Genomic DNA, 16,888 nt, shown 5'->3' on the forward strand with positions numbered 1-16,888 from the left:
AAGAAAAAATTTCAACTCACACGATTGGATTCATGACTCGTAGTTAAAATTACCGAAGAAATTACCTAAAGCATTAGTTGCATTGGTTATGAACTCATTAATTTTATCCATGATTACAGAAAAATAAAAGCATTCTATGAATCTGTGGCTGTACGGTTTAGAGCTAAGCCTAATTCTTTTCTTTTGGTAAACAGATCATGAGCTATGCCCAATTAATGCATGTTCTAGGTAAACATAACATACCCTTAATTAAAGCCTTATTCAATATTCTGATTAAGCACTATGAAGCTTAATTAAACCCAAACTGAGACATTATATATAACATTATTGGAGGATTTGAGGATTTGAATTCCTTACACAAACCTTAGTGATATATAGGCATACATATATAAGCATATTAATTCCAAATATATAAAAATTGGTTGATCTCTGAAGCTGGGCTTGCATGTAATAATCCAGTTGGTAAATTCAAGGCAGGCACTGCATGTCCTCTGTGTAGTCAAGGCAGTAGTGCATTTGGCTACTGGATGTCCCTGAAGGACCATAGAACCTAGTGCAGCAGCATCCACAATGCTTTAAGCATTTTCCCATCTTCGTCTGCTCTAGCTTCATGCAATTGTTCTTGCACTTACTATCGCACTCATTCGTTGCTTTTTAGTTTATTAGTTATTGAACAAACAAAACCAACCAAACCAAACCTTATCAGATGCATCACAACAAGCTGGTAGCTCAACAAACAAACAGAAACAAGTAGTGAAAATGGTTCAGATGAAGCTCTCACCTTGGGGTTCAATGCCAAAGTTTAACTTATTTGCCATGGCAGCATGAAGAAAGCACGAGGAGGTCAGGAGAAGCACCGTGAGCAGGAAAGTTGTGAACACAAACTTCATCTTCCCTACCAGTAAGACGCAAAAGATGGGTTTGATAGATGATGATGAAGGTTGGGAGGAGCTCACTGGGGTATTTATGGTGGATTATTTGCAAAGAAATGGCAATAGGGACTTGGGAAGGATCAGCCCAGCTCCTTTGAGTGGAGAAAATGTTAGGTATTTGAGTTATGCCCAACGTTTGTTCTAATATAGGCCATTGGACTAGTTACAATCCAACGGTGTAATGGGTCTTTGTGAAAGAATTCAATTAACTGTAAAACCTACTATTCTATAATTACTAGCTGGAAGCAATGGTCTGAGTATTTCAAACTTGATATTCATAGTGTAATGCTCTAAGCAACCTTGTGCTTAAACCTTAAACATTAACAGAAAATGCAGTCACGTATCTATTTTCTTTCCATGACTGCCATCTCGATAACCCTTATTGGCAAGAACACAAGAAGGCTTTCAGAGAGCTAAGCCAGGTTATTTATGTGAAACACCACCTACAGTAGGAGAAATACTGTGCTAATGGTAAAGGAGATTCACAAACACACAAAAACAGAATTCGGCAACAAAGAGAGGGAGGGACCAATGAATTGGATGGGTGGCCAGTGTTGATTTCACATGAGCTGTTGATCAGGCTGCTAAGCGTTTTCCTAATAGTTAGGTAAGGATTAACACAGAAAGCTTGTTCTAGCTCATCCATATGAGTATTAATTTGTAATATATGCTGAAATCTTTACATGCAAGTTTATTCAGGTTCGGTAAGCATTGTTACTTTGTAAGTCCTGCATTTTTTCTGTAGACAAGCCACCTTCTATGACTCATGACATGCAGATTAAGGGCATGTAGGGCATTGAATGGCAACATATCTGTTCTGTTACTTATTTTCAGGTAAGATTCAAATTTTCCTATTGCTACACAATTTCATTGTTTCTTGGTAGTGATTACACGGAAAAAAACTCATAGAAAAAAAAAAAAAAAAAAAAAAAAAAAAAAAAAAGCAGGCTGGTTTCAAACTAAACTTTTTTTTTTTTTTTTTTTTTATATATATATATATATATATATATATATATATATATAATACGCATACCAATTTAGGCTATTTCTGTTCAAAAAACCGTTAAAAAAACACAAGAAACAAGAACATAGCCATACAACACCTAATTGCATAGACTTTCTGATCATGTTGAGATTATGGGAATGGAAGACTTCAAATTCAGGAGTTACAAATCAAGTGCAAATATCTTACCTGAATTTGAAACCTCTCCACATATCAAGTTCAAGGTGTTAAGTATCTTTGCAAGAGAGACCTGATTTGTGAAGTACTGAAGTCCTCCCGTATCAAGAAACTCAATATGATTTATGCAGTTACCCATATACCCACAATATGAGTTCATCAGATTTGGCATTCAGATGAAGCAGTCTAATCAAGAACATAAAGGGCAAAGTGAAAAAGGAGAAAACAAAAATATATGGATTTCTATATTTCAGTTGGTATTTTCTGTACAAAACCATCTGCCACCCCTTGAAATCTATTTCAAACTTCAAAATTTCATTTGGCAGGGTGGAAATGAGATATGCTTTTCTTGGGCAACACAATCTTTAGGTCAGCCTATGCCTGGGATAAGGGCCTTTGATTTGCCACTCAGGCCAATCCCATCAACTTGCAATCTTGCCAGTAGGCATTTGCACTAGCACCGGTGGTTCACTGAACTAAACCATACAAATATGTACATGAATCCATCCCATCAACCTTACACTACAGACATAATTACCTTAATCTTCCAGAAACTTTCTGCACAAATCATTCTCCTTATCTACACAAATGTAAGTCGAGATAGACAAGTCAACCTCCCATGCTGTGGGAAGGATGAGAATGCTGACCGGCAGTGTGTTCTTTGGCATGATCACAGGATGCCAGCAAGTTGACCTGCAGAAAATTCCTCTTATAACAATCCACAGAGTTGTTTGCAAAAGTTATCACAAAGGGCATGACGAATACCTTAATAATCTCTGACTTTGAAAGACGCAAAGGGACTGCAAGGACACTCATGTTGAAAGCCTGAGTTCCAAAAAGGACGAAAAATGAAGAATTAACATCACTGGAAGATCATTCAACAAGTACATGCTGCATTATCTGAAAGAGAAGCATTTTGTCATAATAGGTGCAAATCTAGCACTTCTAAGTTCTAACCAGTTCCAGGACATTGTAAGGTAACTTGGCCATAAGCATGGTTGTCATCAAGTCCAGCCAACTTGTTTGGTTTTAGCCAATGATCCATTTTACATTGGCATCTGCACTGCTTCCCCACAGTATGATTAAGGTTAAAGTTTTCCCCAAACCTCAATGCGTATGTTGTATTAAGCCACAGCATGAGTCCAGCCACTCCCCTCAACTTGTGAGCAAGCCAAGGGAAAAACCCAACCACCCCACAAGAAAAAGAAACACGAGACAGATATTAAATTGAACAACTTTTTTCTTCTCTCCTCCAGTTTTGGGGCTGAAGTCAAAACACTGTTCCCATGAAAATCTTCCATCATATACAGCATATTCAGCGGCTCCTCTTGACTTGCTAGCAAGCAAAGGGGTCGGTATCCTTCCCCCCCCCCCCAACCCCCAACAAAAAAGAGGCAGGTTTTACCAAGGTGCTTTTTTCCTCATTTAGTTTGGGGAAGCAATGGAATCCAAATGCCATTCCACAAGAATCTTAGACCAATCTTTGGTTAGGGTTCCAACTTCAGCCAAGGGAAATGCAATCTGAACCTCATCAGGCTGAGGATTAACCCTATCCTTAGGTCCTTCTCTAGGGTTACCATCGAGGTCTGGTTCTAACCAAATCCAAACCTTGCTACCAAGTGCTTATTAAAAAGTAAAATGAAGAAGTCAATGTCCTTGCTTGAAGAAGTTAACACATTTCATGATTTGAACAGATATGGGTTTTTATTTTTCAGATTCATGACGACCCTTATCTGTCCAACTTGAAAATGAGAAGCCTTTCTTTCCTCCTTTTATTATTATTATTTTATTATTATTTTTTTTGGGGGGGGGGGGGGTTGGGGGGGCGCACTTTAAGCAAAGACCATAGACAATCATCTCTAAAACTAGCATTTAAAATCACAAGCGAACTATCCAGTCTAAAAGGCTGCATTATGGAAATATGGATAGACTTAGGTTTGAACCCAAGAGATGACACTAGGGGTAGCTGGAACAACACTGGGGCTTTGAATTTCTCCTTTCAACTTGAAGCAGCCTATTTGGATTAGGTTTTTATCTTACAGCATATTTTGAGTCCATTACTAATTAGCTACTATAGATGCAAAATGATGATTGGTTCTTTCAAGTAAATAAGACCATCCTTGCTAGACGAACTTGACACACCAATATATGGACCAACAGAGTTTAAAATATGCTTTGTAAGCAATAAAATTGAATCCATTCATAATTGTCAGTGGCAAAAAGAACTCACCCTGAAAGGATCACCCCTCAAAGACTGCACAAACATAGAATTTCCTGATCCTCTACTCTGGAAAAGGAATAAACAAAATCATTGCATAATTCAATCTCAATAACAGAAGAAACATACTAGATCAGCAGCCAAAAGATTGTAATTTGAATTTCCTATCCCAAAAAAAACAAATCTGCTGATTATAAGCACTACAGCCATCAACTGTCCTCCACAACCACCTCAACCCCAACCCTGCACCTTCTCACCCAAACACCCAAAAATGGGGGGCGGGAAGAAAAAGAAAAACCCAGCTCAACTCCAAGAAAAAAAGAAAGATTTCCCACATGGATCACTGAACATTAAATGGATCCTTCCCACATGGAACCAACCATCATCTATTACAATGACCCAAGCTGACAGCACATTCTTGTCCAGATTTCAGTCTCCAAATTAGAGCTTCCTACCACACTAGATGCAACCAATAAAACTTTGGGAATCCCTTTCTTTCTCAACTGTCCTGTTATGCCTTTATAAGAATCCATCCCCTCAATTTTTTTTCCAGTTCCAAAACCTAAGACCCTCCACTTCACTTTTCCTTTGAAAAGATATCTCAATGCCCAATCTGAAGTGTTCTGGATTCAGTTAACTTGGTTACTTTTATCTACCCAACCCTGTCCTTAATTCTTAGTCATTGATATAAAATTACTAGTGAAGTGTAGCAGGATTACCAGTCCCTCTTACAGGAAGAAACACCAATGGTTCAAAAAGACTGTTGAAGCCTTTTTTGAATATTAACTTGATAAAAAATACACTTTCAACTCTAGCATATTTATTTTTCTTCTTGACTTTCTACTCTTCCCCCCCCCCTCTGGTAGGTTGAGCTGATTTTTGTTGTTCATTAGGTATGTTCTTGTCATTTTTTTCTCTATTTAGGCTCGATGCAATGTGTATGTAAAATACATTGTAAATGATACTATATGGTCTACGAAAAGTATCTTTATAAAGAACCTTTTAGCAACTGCATGCACTTCTCTTTTTGAGAGAATTGGCATAATGTCTTCTATAATTACTTCAATGCCTTTCCATGCACATACATGTTGAGCTGTAAAATAACATGTCCTTCTATGCATCTCATATATCAGATTACTTAAACCCCACACATGGAACATACAAACAGAAAAAACCAAGTTACCTCCAAGGAAATATCCTTAAGCCTTCTTCCAGTTTGAGCACAGCAAACACGGACAACATTTTCATCACTACTCCCACTGATAATGTAGTCCCTTCCATTCATGTAATATGAACGAGTATAATTCTGACTACTTCCAGTTGATGCAATCTCAAATTTCATGTGTAGCCTTCCATCCACTGCCAAAATTTGCCTAACCTACAATTTTAACCAATTACACTCCATCAACTACGAATCAACATTAATATTGCACTACTTTTCATCCCTGATTCCTAGCACACATCCAAAAGGGAAGAAAATGTCCCGGAGGTCATAAAGATAGAGGTTGGTTTACCAATAAAGACACAGAAGGTCACAATGATTCACAAAATAAGGGAAAACTGAAAACATTTAGCCTTGTGACACAAGATCCCAAGGATGGATCCAACATTATACTCAGACTAGCTGGATCACTCTTTATGTCATAGTCTATGCTACTCAGTCCAAATACCAAACTTCCATATAGGTACCTCATTGTCAACAGCTGACGCAAGCAAATAATGGTCATCAGGAGAAAAGCACACCATCACATTTCCTCTTGAGCTTGAAGTCGCATAGCAAGGTTTTATTGGTTTTTGCCTTAAGTCCCACATCTTTATATACTGATCAAATGATGAAGTTGCAAATATTGAGGGGGAATGGTGGGAAAATTTAACAACATTGATATTCTCTTGGTGCATATCAGAGAAGATCTGCAAGCGTTTTCCACTGGCAATATCATAGAGGGCTACATTTTTAGAGTATCCACTTGCAAGAAAATGTTCATCCGATGAATTGACGTGAACAGATGTCAGCTGTTCAAAATAATCAAAGGTAACACTTTCAACACTGCAGTATCTGTCTGTAGCCATCGAAGGCATTTTCTGGACATCGTACAAATGCAAGGAACCATTATCAGACCCTGAAATAAGCTGATATTGAACAAAAAAAAAAAAAGTTAAGTGTTTCCCACATCAGGAATGGTCCAACAAAACTATAAAAAGAACAGAATTGCATTATAATGCTCAGCAATGAGAGTAATTATGTTTCCTAGAAAATACAACAATAGCTCATTTTTTCAGCTTTGATAGACAATAGATAGCAGTTCCCTTTAATCAACAGAAACTACAACCCTAGACACACTGAGATGTAATGATTTCTTTTAATAGCTTGTCCATTTCTGACATTGCAAATTAAGAATTCACAATTAGACAAACATAAATTATCTGATTGAGTAATATGGAGTCATTTCCTACCTTGGAAGGATAACTTTTTAGCCAACATAACCCTAAGATGCTGCTCAATGATCCTCTGGATGGGAGATAACCAACAATTTTCCCATTCTCATGGTTGACAACAACCAGTTCACCATCCAAAGTTCCAAAAACCATTAGACTGGAGTCAGATGGGTGATATTCAAATTGGCGTGGACGAAAACTATTATTTCTTTCTCCAGAGGCACTGCTGAACTTGGAAAGTGGATACAGAAGTGGCCAAGTCGAAGAACTGACTTTAGCAGCACAAATTGACCTGGAGAAGTAATACTGACTCTTCACAGAAGGATACAGTTGCTTTGACGAGGGTGATTTTCTCAACAGAGGAGCACCTAGTCCCATTTCACGGTTCTGCAAAATACTAACTACACTCTCCTTATATTGTCGGTTGTAGGGTAGAAACTCATAGTATCTGGAGAATATTTTCTTGGCCACTGTCCTCTCTGTGTCTGTAATAGACAAATTATCTAATACTCTCAGACGGGGTAGTAAAGTTATCATGTACTCTCGGTAAAGCTTTTCAAAGCAAATTGGTGACGGATGATGCGAAATGTACTTCTTCAAGGAAACATCAGCAGCACCTGATCCACATCTCAAATTAAGGGCATCTACAAAAGACTCCTCTTCCTCCTCAGTCAACAGAGTACCAAATGAGACCTGCTAAGCAGACAAAACAAATCCCTCATCAGATTTATACAACCATTATATATTCCCTTTCTTGAATCAACCAATTTCATGCACAATGGGCATTCACCTCATTCTCCAGATTGGCCTGTCCGTGCAATGCAGGAAGAACACCAGATAATAGCTCCACCAAGCTTATTCTCTGCCGATGAGTTGAAAAGTCCAGCTCACTGTCATCTGATGATTCCTCGGTTGTGCTCTCATGAGTCATAATCAGATCATTTAAAGAGAATAAGTTCCTAAAACTGCTGACAATGCTAGAATCATCCCCAATGCATGGTTCTCCAGCTCCAATATAATTACCACAGTTCAAATAAGGAAAGCTAGTTCTGTCACAGTCAAGGATATTTACTTTCTCACTGGGTGATGCAGGACACGGACCAGTGTCATTGCAACATAAACAATTTTGAAAGCGGAGTTCCACCAAAGATGGGAGTTTTGCTAGTGCAGCACAAGTTGTCCAGAGATTAGCAACTCTTGTTTCACACATCGAAAGACGCATCAGATTTGGCATATAGGTAAAACAATCTGCTTGGAAACCATTGAGTGAAGTACTAAAATCAAGATAAAGGGTATGTAATTGCATAAACTCTCCAATCATGTTGAGTTTCCGGATGTGGGAAGACCTCAAGTTCAAGACTTGACAAGTCAAGCCTCTCCTGCAAAGATCCCTATCATAAAGACATTGATGAGAGCAATAAGTACGGAAGCTGACAGCCCCAGAAAAAATGTCTGAACTATAAATTGAAGGAAATTCACTGAAGTGGATAAAAATTCTATGTAAAAGAGCCTCAGCACATATTTCTGATAAATACAGTGGAAATTTATTGAGGAAGAAAATTCAGAAAACATTTTATAAGTACTTGAATAAGGACAGATGGATGAGGGGAAAACAATTTCCGCCTTTATCCTAGCTACTGGGGGCTGGCTGCACAATTCCTTTCTGCCATTCAACTATATTGAAGAACCATGAACATTTTTTAGTGGCAAGTGAAAATTTATTATGACAGGAAGCAAGTAAATCACTAATCATAGAGGCTATATTGAAGAGGGAAAATAAGCTCATGAATACCCAAATATACAAATGTTCATCCACACCACAGAATGGAGACCAATATTGTGCACTAACAGTAACAAAAAAACAGTGAAGCATGGCTTCACAAACCTTAACGGTTGACAAACAGAGATACAAGTTCTAAAATCCTCCTTCAAGGTTTTTTTAGATTCTCTTATACAAAAGGATACTTAATTGAAATAACAAAAGCAAGCAGAAAATGTACAAAAATGTATCAAATTGGTCCTCCATTACACCAACCTCCAAGAGTGATTCTATAACTGTATATGTTCATTATACCTTCCAGTAGAAGGCACCGATTCATAAGTTGAACTTAAATCTGCTCAAAATTCTGCATGCTTTTCTTTATGCAGCAGGAGAGTCCTGAAAAATGTTCTCAAATACTGCCCCTGTAAGCTTTGTTTCCTTCAAGACACTCCTATAATTCGTCCTTCCACAATGCCCAACATGCCTCAAAAACTAGGCTCCCAACATCATCTCTCCGTAGACCAACTAGATCAATCAGATCAAAGCAGCATCATAAATCAGTTAACAAGAGTTCACTATGGCTTCAACCACTACCCAGTTGTAACTTGACAAACATGGTATCATGAATCCTGCAGTAGAGATGGTATTGCTCTTTATATCATGATCTAGCTAGTATGAAACAAGCTTCAAATTTGAGGAGAAATACTATTTCCACTCTCTGTGGATATTATTTAACTTCATCATATTGCCCCTTCTCATTAACTTCTTATCAGTGCACAAGGGCTCCGTAGCATTGCAGAAATAATCGCAATGGTGCTACTTTAGTCTAGTGGTATTTTTATATAAAAAAGATACCAAATGGATGCCTTCAATAGAATCTTCTTGCAGAGACACCTGAGTCTGCCACATGCAAACATGAGGAGGTATGCTGACAGTTGGATATAGAGAATGTCAATTTCAGACTGAAACTCAATGATACGACCTCCCAAGAATGTGCATGACTCCTCAGCCATCCTGTGAACCCCCTCTATAGTCTTATATTTTTCAATGGTTTGTTTGCCATGTGACCAACTCCTTTGGCTGAACTTGACATGTGAGTGGTGGACCTACGTCGACCCGTTCACAAAATTCCGTCCAATTTGACTGGCCAGTTGGGAGAACAAGGTGCCCGTCAAGAGGTTCCCGTCCTAGTACTTATTATTGAGCTACTAAATTAGTATGGAGTGCAAGATAGAGTTCATGTCTTAGAGTTCATGTCTTTTCTTTCTCTTACAGTAGTTTTCTTCTACTCCTAGATGAAACCAGTTATACCAGTCAACAACAAGCTAGCACTTTGTCCCTTGGCAACACAAAACAACCAGCCCAGAAATTACAATATCCTGAAGAGCTACTAAATGGGACCTTTGAGAGGAAGTGACTAAATGAATCAAATAAGTGTTAACAAAAGCTCTTTATCATCAGGAGTTTTTTCTCTCATGATGCTCCTGCCTCCTAGGTCTGTGGCTACCCATTTTGCCTTACAACAACCAGATCTGAGCTTGTAAGATAGTAAAAACTTGGGTATATTTACATGAAAGAAGCTTGAAAAAGTAAAACGTATTCCTGTTTCCATGTATTTCAATCCATTGACATTTATGTCGATTCCTATGGTTCAACATTAGTTTTCAAAAAGAAAAAGCAATCAAAAAAAAAAAAAAAAGTAAAAGAATTTACACAATGGACAAAATCAGCAAAATATAAGAAATTCAAGGAGAACAAGAGTGTAAGCACTACTAAATACCGCAAGAAGTCCTTTCCAAATGACAAGTCCTGAAGATCAACAACCCGTAGTTTCTGATTGAATCTACGAATCAAAGACAAGACAGATTCTCCATCCAAGACACAAGGAGATTCATGGAGTATGTCTACCGCATCAATTTCAGAGACATCAATAAATGAGAAGACTTCAGTAAGCAGAGGAAAATCAGCATCTTTCAGATGGTCCAAGTAAACTTCAAGGCAGCACGTCTCTTGACGAGATTTTTGAAGCTTGGCCTGAATATGAGAAGAAAGTAACCCGTTAAAAGACACCTCCGGATTTCTTCAACAAATTTTTACCTAGGACTACTAGAAACACAAGGAATCTATCCATATCATATTTGTTGGCTGACTCATAACAACATACCACAATAGTAATATCAAAGTAACAAATTCTTTTGCCAGTTTGATAAGATTGAGAACAGATGTCAATGTCTAAATACAACAGCATCATAATACTCTATGATTTAAAAAAAATAGCTGTTAAGGGAGATAGCTGACAAAAGGACAATTGCAAAACCAGCTAGCCCGATTTCAGGATTCAAGAAACTTCAGAACAGCGGAGATATTTCATCTTAACAATAGATGTTTGATGTAGTTCGACAGAACAAGAAGGATAACGGCAAGTCAGACCATCATACTGGACCAAGAACGGACTACTATGAGAAATTTTGAGAGTCCAATGGGTTGTATGCACAATGGCCATTAATCTTTTTGGTTTTGGTTTTGTCTTACTGGACCAAGAACAGACTACTATGAGAAATTTTGAGAGTCCAATGGGTTGTATGCACAATGGCCATTATTCTTTTTGGTTTTGGTTTTGGTTTTGGTTTTGGTTTTGTCTTACTGCATCAATGGACCATATGTTATCTTCCCTGTTTTCTCTTTCCTTTGGTAATGACTTATTTATTCACCTAGACAAAGACATGCTTGATATTAAAGGGCTTTTTTTTTTGGGAGGGGGGGGGGGAGGTTGGGGGAGGGGGCATTGAAGAAATAAATTAGGAATTTTGTTGAGCCTTTTAGAGTGCGACTATGAGTCCTTCTATGAGTCAGATTAGGAATTTTAGAAGGTCTGTCAAATTGATGATTTCCAAAAAGAATATAAGATGTTTCTTGGAGTTTCAGGGCTGTTGGGCAATCCATACGGGGTTCACATTGCAAGCCTGACTTCTTCTCTCTTCTTATTCCCAAGAAGATTGATCTCATCTCTCTCCCCTCCCATCAATCTGATTTATCCCTTTACGACACAATAATTGCCCTTTCTGACAATTAGAAACCAAGTATTCTTTTGTCTTCTTTCCAGAAACCGGGAAATCTAATCCTAATTTGCTCAATTCCTACTCCATCATCAAAACGTACTCAAACCTTCACTGTTAGAGTCCCCTGAACTTACTTGATATGATTCCATACCAAACCTTAACCCCAATTTGACCTAAAAAGATTTACTAGTTCTCAGATCCTGGAGTTTGGCTTCTAGTTGGAACCTTCCGATTTAGAACACCATTAATACTCAATATAGCTGAGTTTTCAAACAACAATGCAATTAATTTCACTAAGGGTCACAGTCCATTCAAGATATTAATTGGCATTCAGCCCAAAAGGCTGATTTGACTTCGTTCCTCTCCCATATCATGCATGAGTCAGTGCTGAAGCGGATGAGTTTATTGGGCATATCACCAAAGTGCATGCCTGTGCTCGCTCTTAGTCTTAACAGGAATAGCTATAAGGCTACAGCTGATCATCTCGGTCATTTTGTAGAGTCCTAACCCAGAATTTTTAGCTCCTGGACCAATACTAAGTTGCATTAACAGGAGATGGGTCCATATAAAGTGCTAAACAAGATAGGTCTTAATGCATATGTTCTTGAGCAGCCACCAGATATGACCATCAGTAATGTCTTCAATGTAGTAGATTTGGCTGTGGGTCGCCATTCAGATGAGGATGACACGGACCCCTTCGGTCTCCTCAGTTTGCTGCACCAGTCAAGGATGGATATTGAAATGCTGTCAACAATAGATACACTATGTAATTGCTACCCTAATTAATAGAATTTTTGTTCAGCATAAAAATAAATAAATAAATAAAACAAAAAAACAAAAAAACAAAAAAAAACAGATACACTATGAAACTGAATGGTGTCGATCTTCATTCCTTCTCATCAAATGGAATGGACAACCAAAGACGTTGAGGATGGATCCACGTGGACGATTTCGATCGGCCCCATCCATACCTCTACAAGCAGGACATGGCACTTGTACATTCGTCAAGGACCAATGCTTTCAATCAGGGAGAGTTGATGCGTGGAGGAATTACCTCACATGCAGCTGCAAGACAATCAAGAAATAGGGCCCTTACATGACCATGTTTCTTCATTAGGGCATTTGGTTTGACAGGACAGTCCTGGCAAAATAGTGGCTTATATTGTATCTAGTAGTTCTTATTTTACATAGATTAAAGAATAAAAGAGTGTTATTGTTGTTAACTAAGATGCTGTTTAGTTAACTCCTTTACCTTGTGTAGGATGTTCCTTTAAGATCATATTTCCAAGTTACTGTTATTAGCAAGTAGGAATCCCTATTCTATTAGTTGGACAGCTCACTAAATTAAAATGGAATGCTTACTAGTTTTCATTAATAAAACAGTCTGTAAGGGCTTTGCCCCACTAGTTTTTATTTACTAAAATAGGCTGTAAGGGCTTTGCCCCACAATTTGATGATCGATTAACACATTGGCTTCCCTGCCTTAACGCAGACAGAACATGTGATGTGAGAGATAGTGAGAGCCTGAGAGGATGAGAAACTGTGATTTGATTAGAGGGTATCCAAGCCAGCCCTTTGATTAAAATCAAGGTCATAACCTAATTGTTACTGCTCTGCTTCGTACAAGGGAACATTTTCTGAGCCCTTGTGTTTTAGCATTCCAATCCCCTTCACTGTATTTAGGTTGATGTTGTTGCTTTCTAAATTTTTATCTTGTTTTTCCTAACTTCACCGAGTTCATATCTAATATCCTCCTAGTAAATTTCAAGCATAAGGTTCAGACCATTTTCTTGGGAGGGGAGAGGACAGGGATTGTGCGACAAGGTTCAGACCTGAGGCTTAACATCAAGCAAAGGTCTGAATCCATCAATATGAGAACACCTTCTTTAAAGCCAAATTGGTTATTTTATAATTGGTCTAGCTACAAAGAGCGTTAATAACTAGTCAGTACATGGTCCAACAATTGAATTAAAGATGAACAGAATTTTATCAATATCAACCTTAATGAAGCCACAAAGAATTGAATGATTGGGTTCCATGCCTTCTCTCTTGCAAGAATCAAGATACCTAAAGAAAACAGAAGGAATTTGAAGTTACAAAAGGAAAAAAATGACATTGTGAAAATATCTATAAGAACAAGTTCCCACTAAAAAGAAAGACTAAGATCACCAAGTAAACAATGGTGCTCTTTTCTATTAGTTCTTTGAAACAATCCAATCTTCACCAAAATAAAACCAAGAATAATATCTGAAAATTTTCATTCTAAATGATCAGCACAATTGCATAAAAACTTCTGCAGTCAAGAATAACAGTCTTTACTCAACCAAAAAGGATATAACATATAGCATAAACCTGGTGGCTGTAATATCTTCTAATTGTAAAGAAAACCAAAAATACTCTTTAAAAGAATATTTCCTAACCTGAAAAAAAAAATGGAAACTTAAATACTCCAAAGGAGTATATACCAAGGAAGATTCACAAGATAAACCAGATAATCAAAGTCAATAATCAATAATTGTCATAAAAAAGGTGATATTTTGAAAGAGGAAAAGGATCACCTCACCCACATAATTCACTCGATCAATTTACATCAGCAGAAAACTACATAGAGGTATTTCAGTAATAGTATTCACACAAGAACCTTTAGATACTTCTCTTTTCCATGTAACATGAACATAGCTCACCCATTGTCCTTTGAACAGTAATTTCCATACAGTGAGTGTCCGTGAGTAAATCTACATTAAACTTATCAACAGCTATAGTGATGGCATCAGTAGTGACAATCAGACAGTAGACTCTTGACAGAGAAAGGGCTTTCTACCTACCTTCTTCCGTGGATCCAACCTTACTGTGAAGCTGCCCATGTTTAACCTTTAGAGTCAAGAATTGAAAAAGGAAGGATTCAATCACCTCCCTTTTGGAAAAGACCCACTTGCCTTCTTGTTTGCAGTCCTGTGATCGACGTATGTTATTAGTTAATTGAAAGCTGGTGCACACCCAGCCCGCTCCTAAATTTTCAAAAACCAGAAGATTTGCATATAAACATCAACTAATAAAAATGATACCTTTTCTCTCTCCATAACGATATTGTTAGTTTTTCCAGATGGTGGGTGAGGCTAGGGTTGCAATAGGATCGGGCTGGGCCAGGCTTTTGCAATCCCAAGCCCAGCCCTATATATTCTAATCTAAGCCCATTCCTGCTTTGTCCCTAATTCAGGGCCAAGGATTGTTGTCCCTGCCCTAAACCCTATAGGGCCAAGCCAAGCCCATTCCCGCCTTGATTGGCCCTATCCCAAGCCCTAACTGGCCCTATCTTTGGCCCTATCCCTCCCCTGGCCCTTATTGGCCCTATCCTTGTCCATGTTCCTAGTTCATTGAGATCAAACATCAGGGACAAAATGGGGGCCAAAATCAAGGCCAGGGTTAGGCCAAAAATCAGGGACGGGTCAAGACAGGCCTAGCGGGCCAAAGAGTAATCCAAGCCCGCCCTTGGCCCTAGTCAGGGCCAGAATAGTTTGGCCCTAATCCGCCCTCAAGGCCAAAATTTGGAGCCCAAGCCCTATTCGAGCTCAAGGCGGGTCAGGGCAATCAGGGCCAAACTTGCACCCCAAGGTGAGGCAATGCACCAGATCCATCCACTGTCATGAACCTAATGAGAGTATATTAATCAAACAAAAACATAAAAACTACAAAGAATCTGATACTAAATGCTAACAAATTATGGAGATCTACTGAAAAAGAACTGTGGGTGCTGGAAATGTTTTAACAAGGAAACACCTTGAAGAAATATAAATATGCTTTTCTGAGAGGATTCCTTCACTTGTACATCTTTTTTTCTTTTTGGCCCAAACGTTATTGGTTTCTATCTCTGAGTTGTCACCAACAGTCATCAATGAATACGAATGTCCTAGAAGACTAAAACAACTAACATTTTTGTTCTGCATCTTCATTATTTTAATTCTGGTTTCTGCTTGATCTGGAAAGTCTTGATGTTTTGTATTCTGATGGCTCAGGGATTTGCCCTAATTAATTGGGATTGCATGCAATGAAATCAAAGTTTGTGGAGAAGTAGTATCATAACTGTGTTGCAAATATGTTTTATGAAGCAACAAATGTAGACCCAACTACAATAAATTTAAATCTAGCGAATGAAATCCATCATGTAGTTGAGGCCATAGAAAAGCAGATACATATATTAAAAGGAAAAATCCTCAGCCCAAATCTAAATCCCCTGCTATACATTCTCTTTTTTTTTTTTTCTTCTTGGTGTAGCTCCTAAAATCAACATTGGACCTATAAAGTGAAAATTTTGATAGGTGCAGATCAAATTGCTAACAATTCCCTGCGTTAACACCGTTATGTATATATTATATTCTAGTTACCTCAAACCAGGCTCCATACCGATCTTCTCAAATTTAAGGCCCGGAAGCTGAAATATTGCATGGCGGAAGAAATTCTCTAATAACTCGTTTTCATAAAACCAACATGCAGCAATAAGAACAGAGTTGACAAACGTCACAAGCACAAATTTAAAAAAAAAACAGAAAAAAATTCATAATTGTTACTTATAGTCCACACATAGAGTATAAAAAGAGAGCCAGAGAGACAGATTTCGAAACCTGGCTTCTAAGGTAGAGAGATCGAAAACCATGTTTTCTTCTACGACAAGCGTTTGACAAATTCTGATCAAGTCTCGTTCTTAGCCTCAGAAGGCAGAAACCACGTTTCAGAATTAGAACCTAAGAGCCACTGCATATGTATAGTAAGAAGTAGACACTGGTTTCAGAAACAGAAACGAACAAGTGCGAAGATGTACATTTGTAGGTCAGGGGAAGAAAAAAACGAAAAGCTCCAAATCCATCTTCCATTATTTCGTTCTTTCTGGAATCTGAACAGTTGGGCATGGTGGCTCAAAAATTTTACGCGGCTACAGAAGCTCCCCCAACAAATAAAAAATTAAAAAAAAAAAAAAAAGGACTGCGGGTTTAAAGCTAGGAAATTTTCCCAGTTAACCCGGTTCACTTTCTGGTCGAACCGGAACAAGATTCACGAACCATGTTTCTTGCATGTGCCCTAGTTAATTGCCTTCAATATTGGACTTGGGTCAAGGTAGGGCAATCAAATTCCTAGGTATAAACGGCTTCACGCTTTTTTAGGGTTTGGGGAGGTCATAATGGTCGAATAGGACCTTAGTCCTTGTTTTGCGGGGAGGTCATTTTTAGTTGGAGTATGGAAGATAGAATCCAAATTCTCTAGCTATCCGGCTAGAAGTGTGTGTTCTCGTTACACTTTCTACCAAAC

General features: G+C 38.1%; 1 protein-coding gene across 4 annotated transcripts; it reads right to left on the minus strand.

Annotated features, from left to right (window-relative positions):
• Positions 1-1,972: 1,972 nt before the first annotated feature.
• Positions 1,973-16,518, minus strand: LOC149014658 (transducin family protein / WD-40 repeat family protein). Of its 4 annotated transcripts, none has more exons than XM_089155698.1 (10): positions 16,207-16,518; positions 13,588-13,654; positions 10,309-10,562; positions 7,557-8,157; positions 6,785-7,462; positions 6,020-6,460; positions 5,514-5,708; positions 4,343-4,399; positions 2,878-2,937; positions 1,973-2,805 (listed from the first exon to the last, which is right to left on the minus strand). In XM_089155698.1, the coding sequence occupies exons 1-10, from the start codon at positions 16,236-16,238 to the stop codon at positions 2,722-2,724; spliced, it is 2,469 nt and encodes an 822-aa protein (XP_089011824.1). In that variant the 5' UTR covers positions 16,239-16,518; the 3' UTR covers positions 1,973-2,721. The 4 variants fall into 4 exon arrangements, with proteins under 4 accessions (XP_089011824.1, XP_089011827.1, XP_089011828.1 ...); XM_089155701.1 differs by having other exon boundaries at positions 14,413-16,518; XM_089155699.1 differs by having other exon boundaries at positions 1,974-2,805; positions 6,785-7,459.
• Between the last annotated feature and the right edge of the window lie 370 nt (positions 16,519-16,888).

The sequence above is a fragment of the Hakea prostrata genome, chromosome 5 (assembly GCF_041222555.1).
Source record: "Hakea prostrata isolate BN-2017 chromosome 5, UWA_Hpros_2, whole genome shotgun sequence".
Taxonomy (NCBI): domain Eukaryota; kingdom Viridiplantae; phylum Streptophyta; class Magnoliopsida; order Proteales; family Proteaceae; genus Hakea; species Hakea prostrata.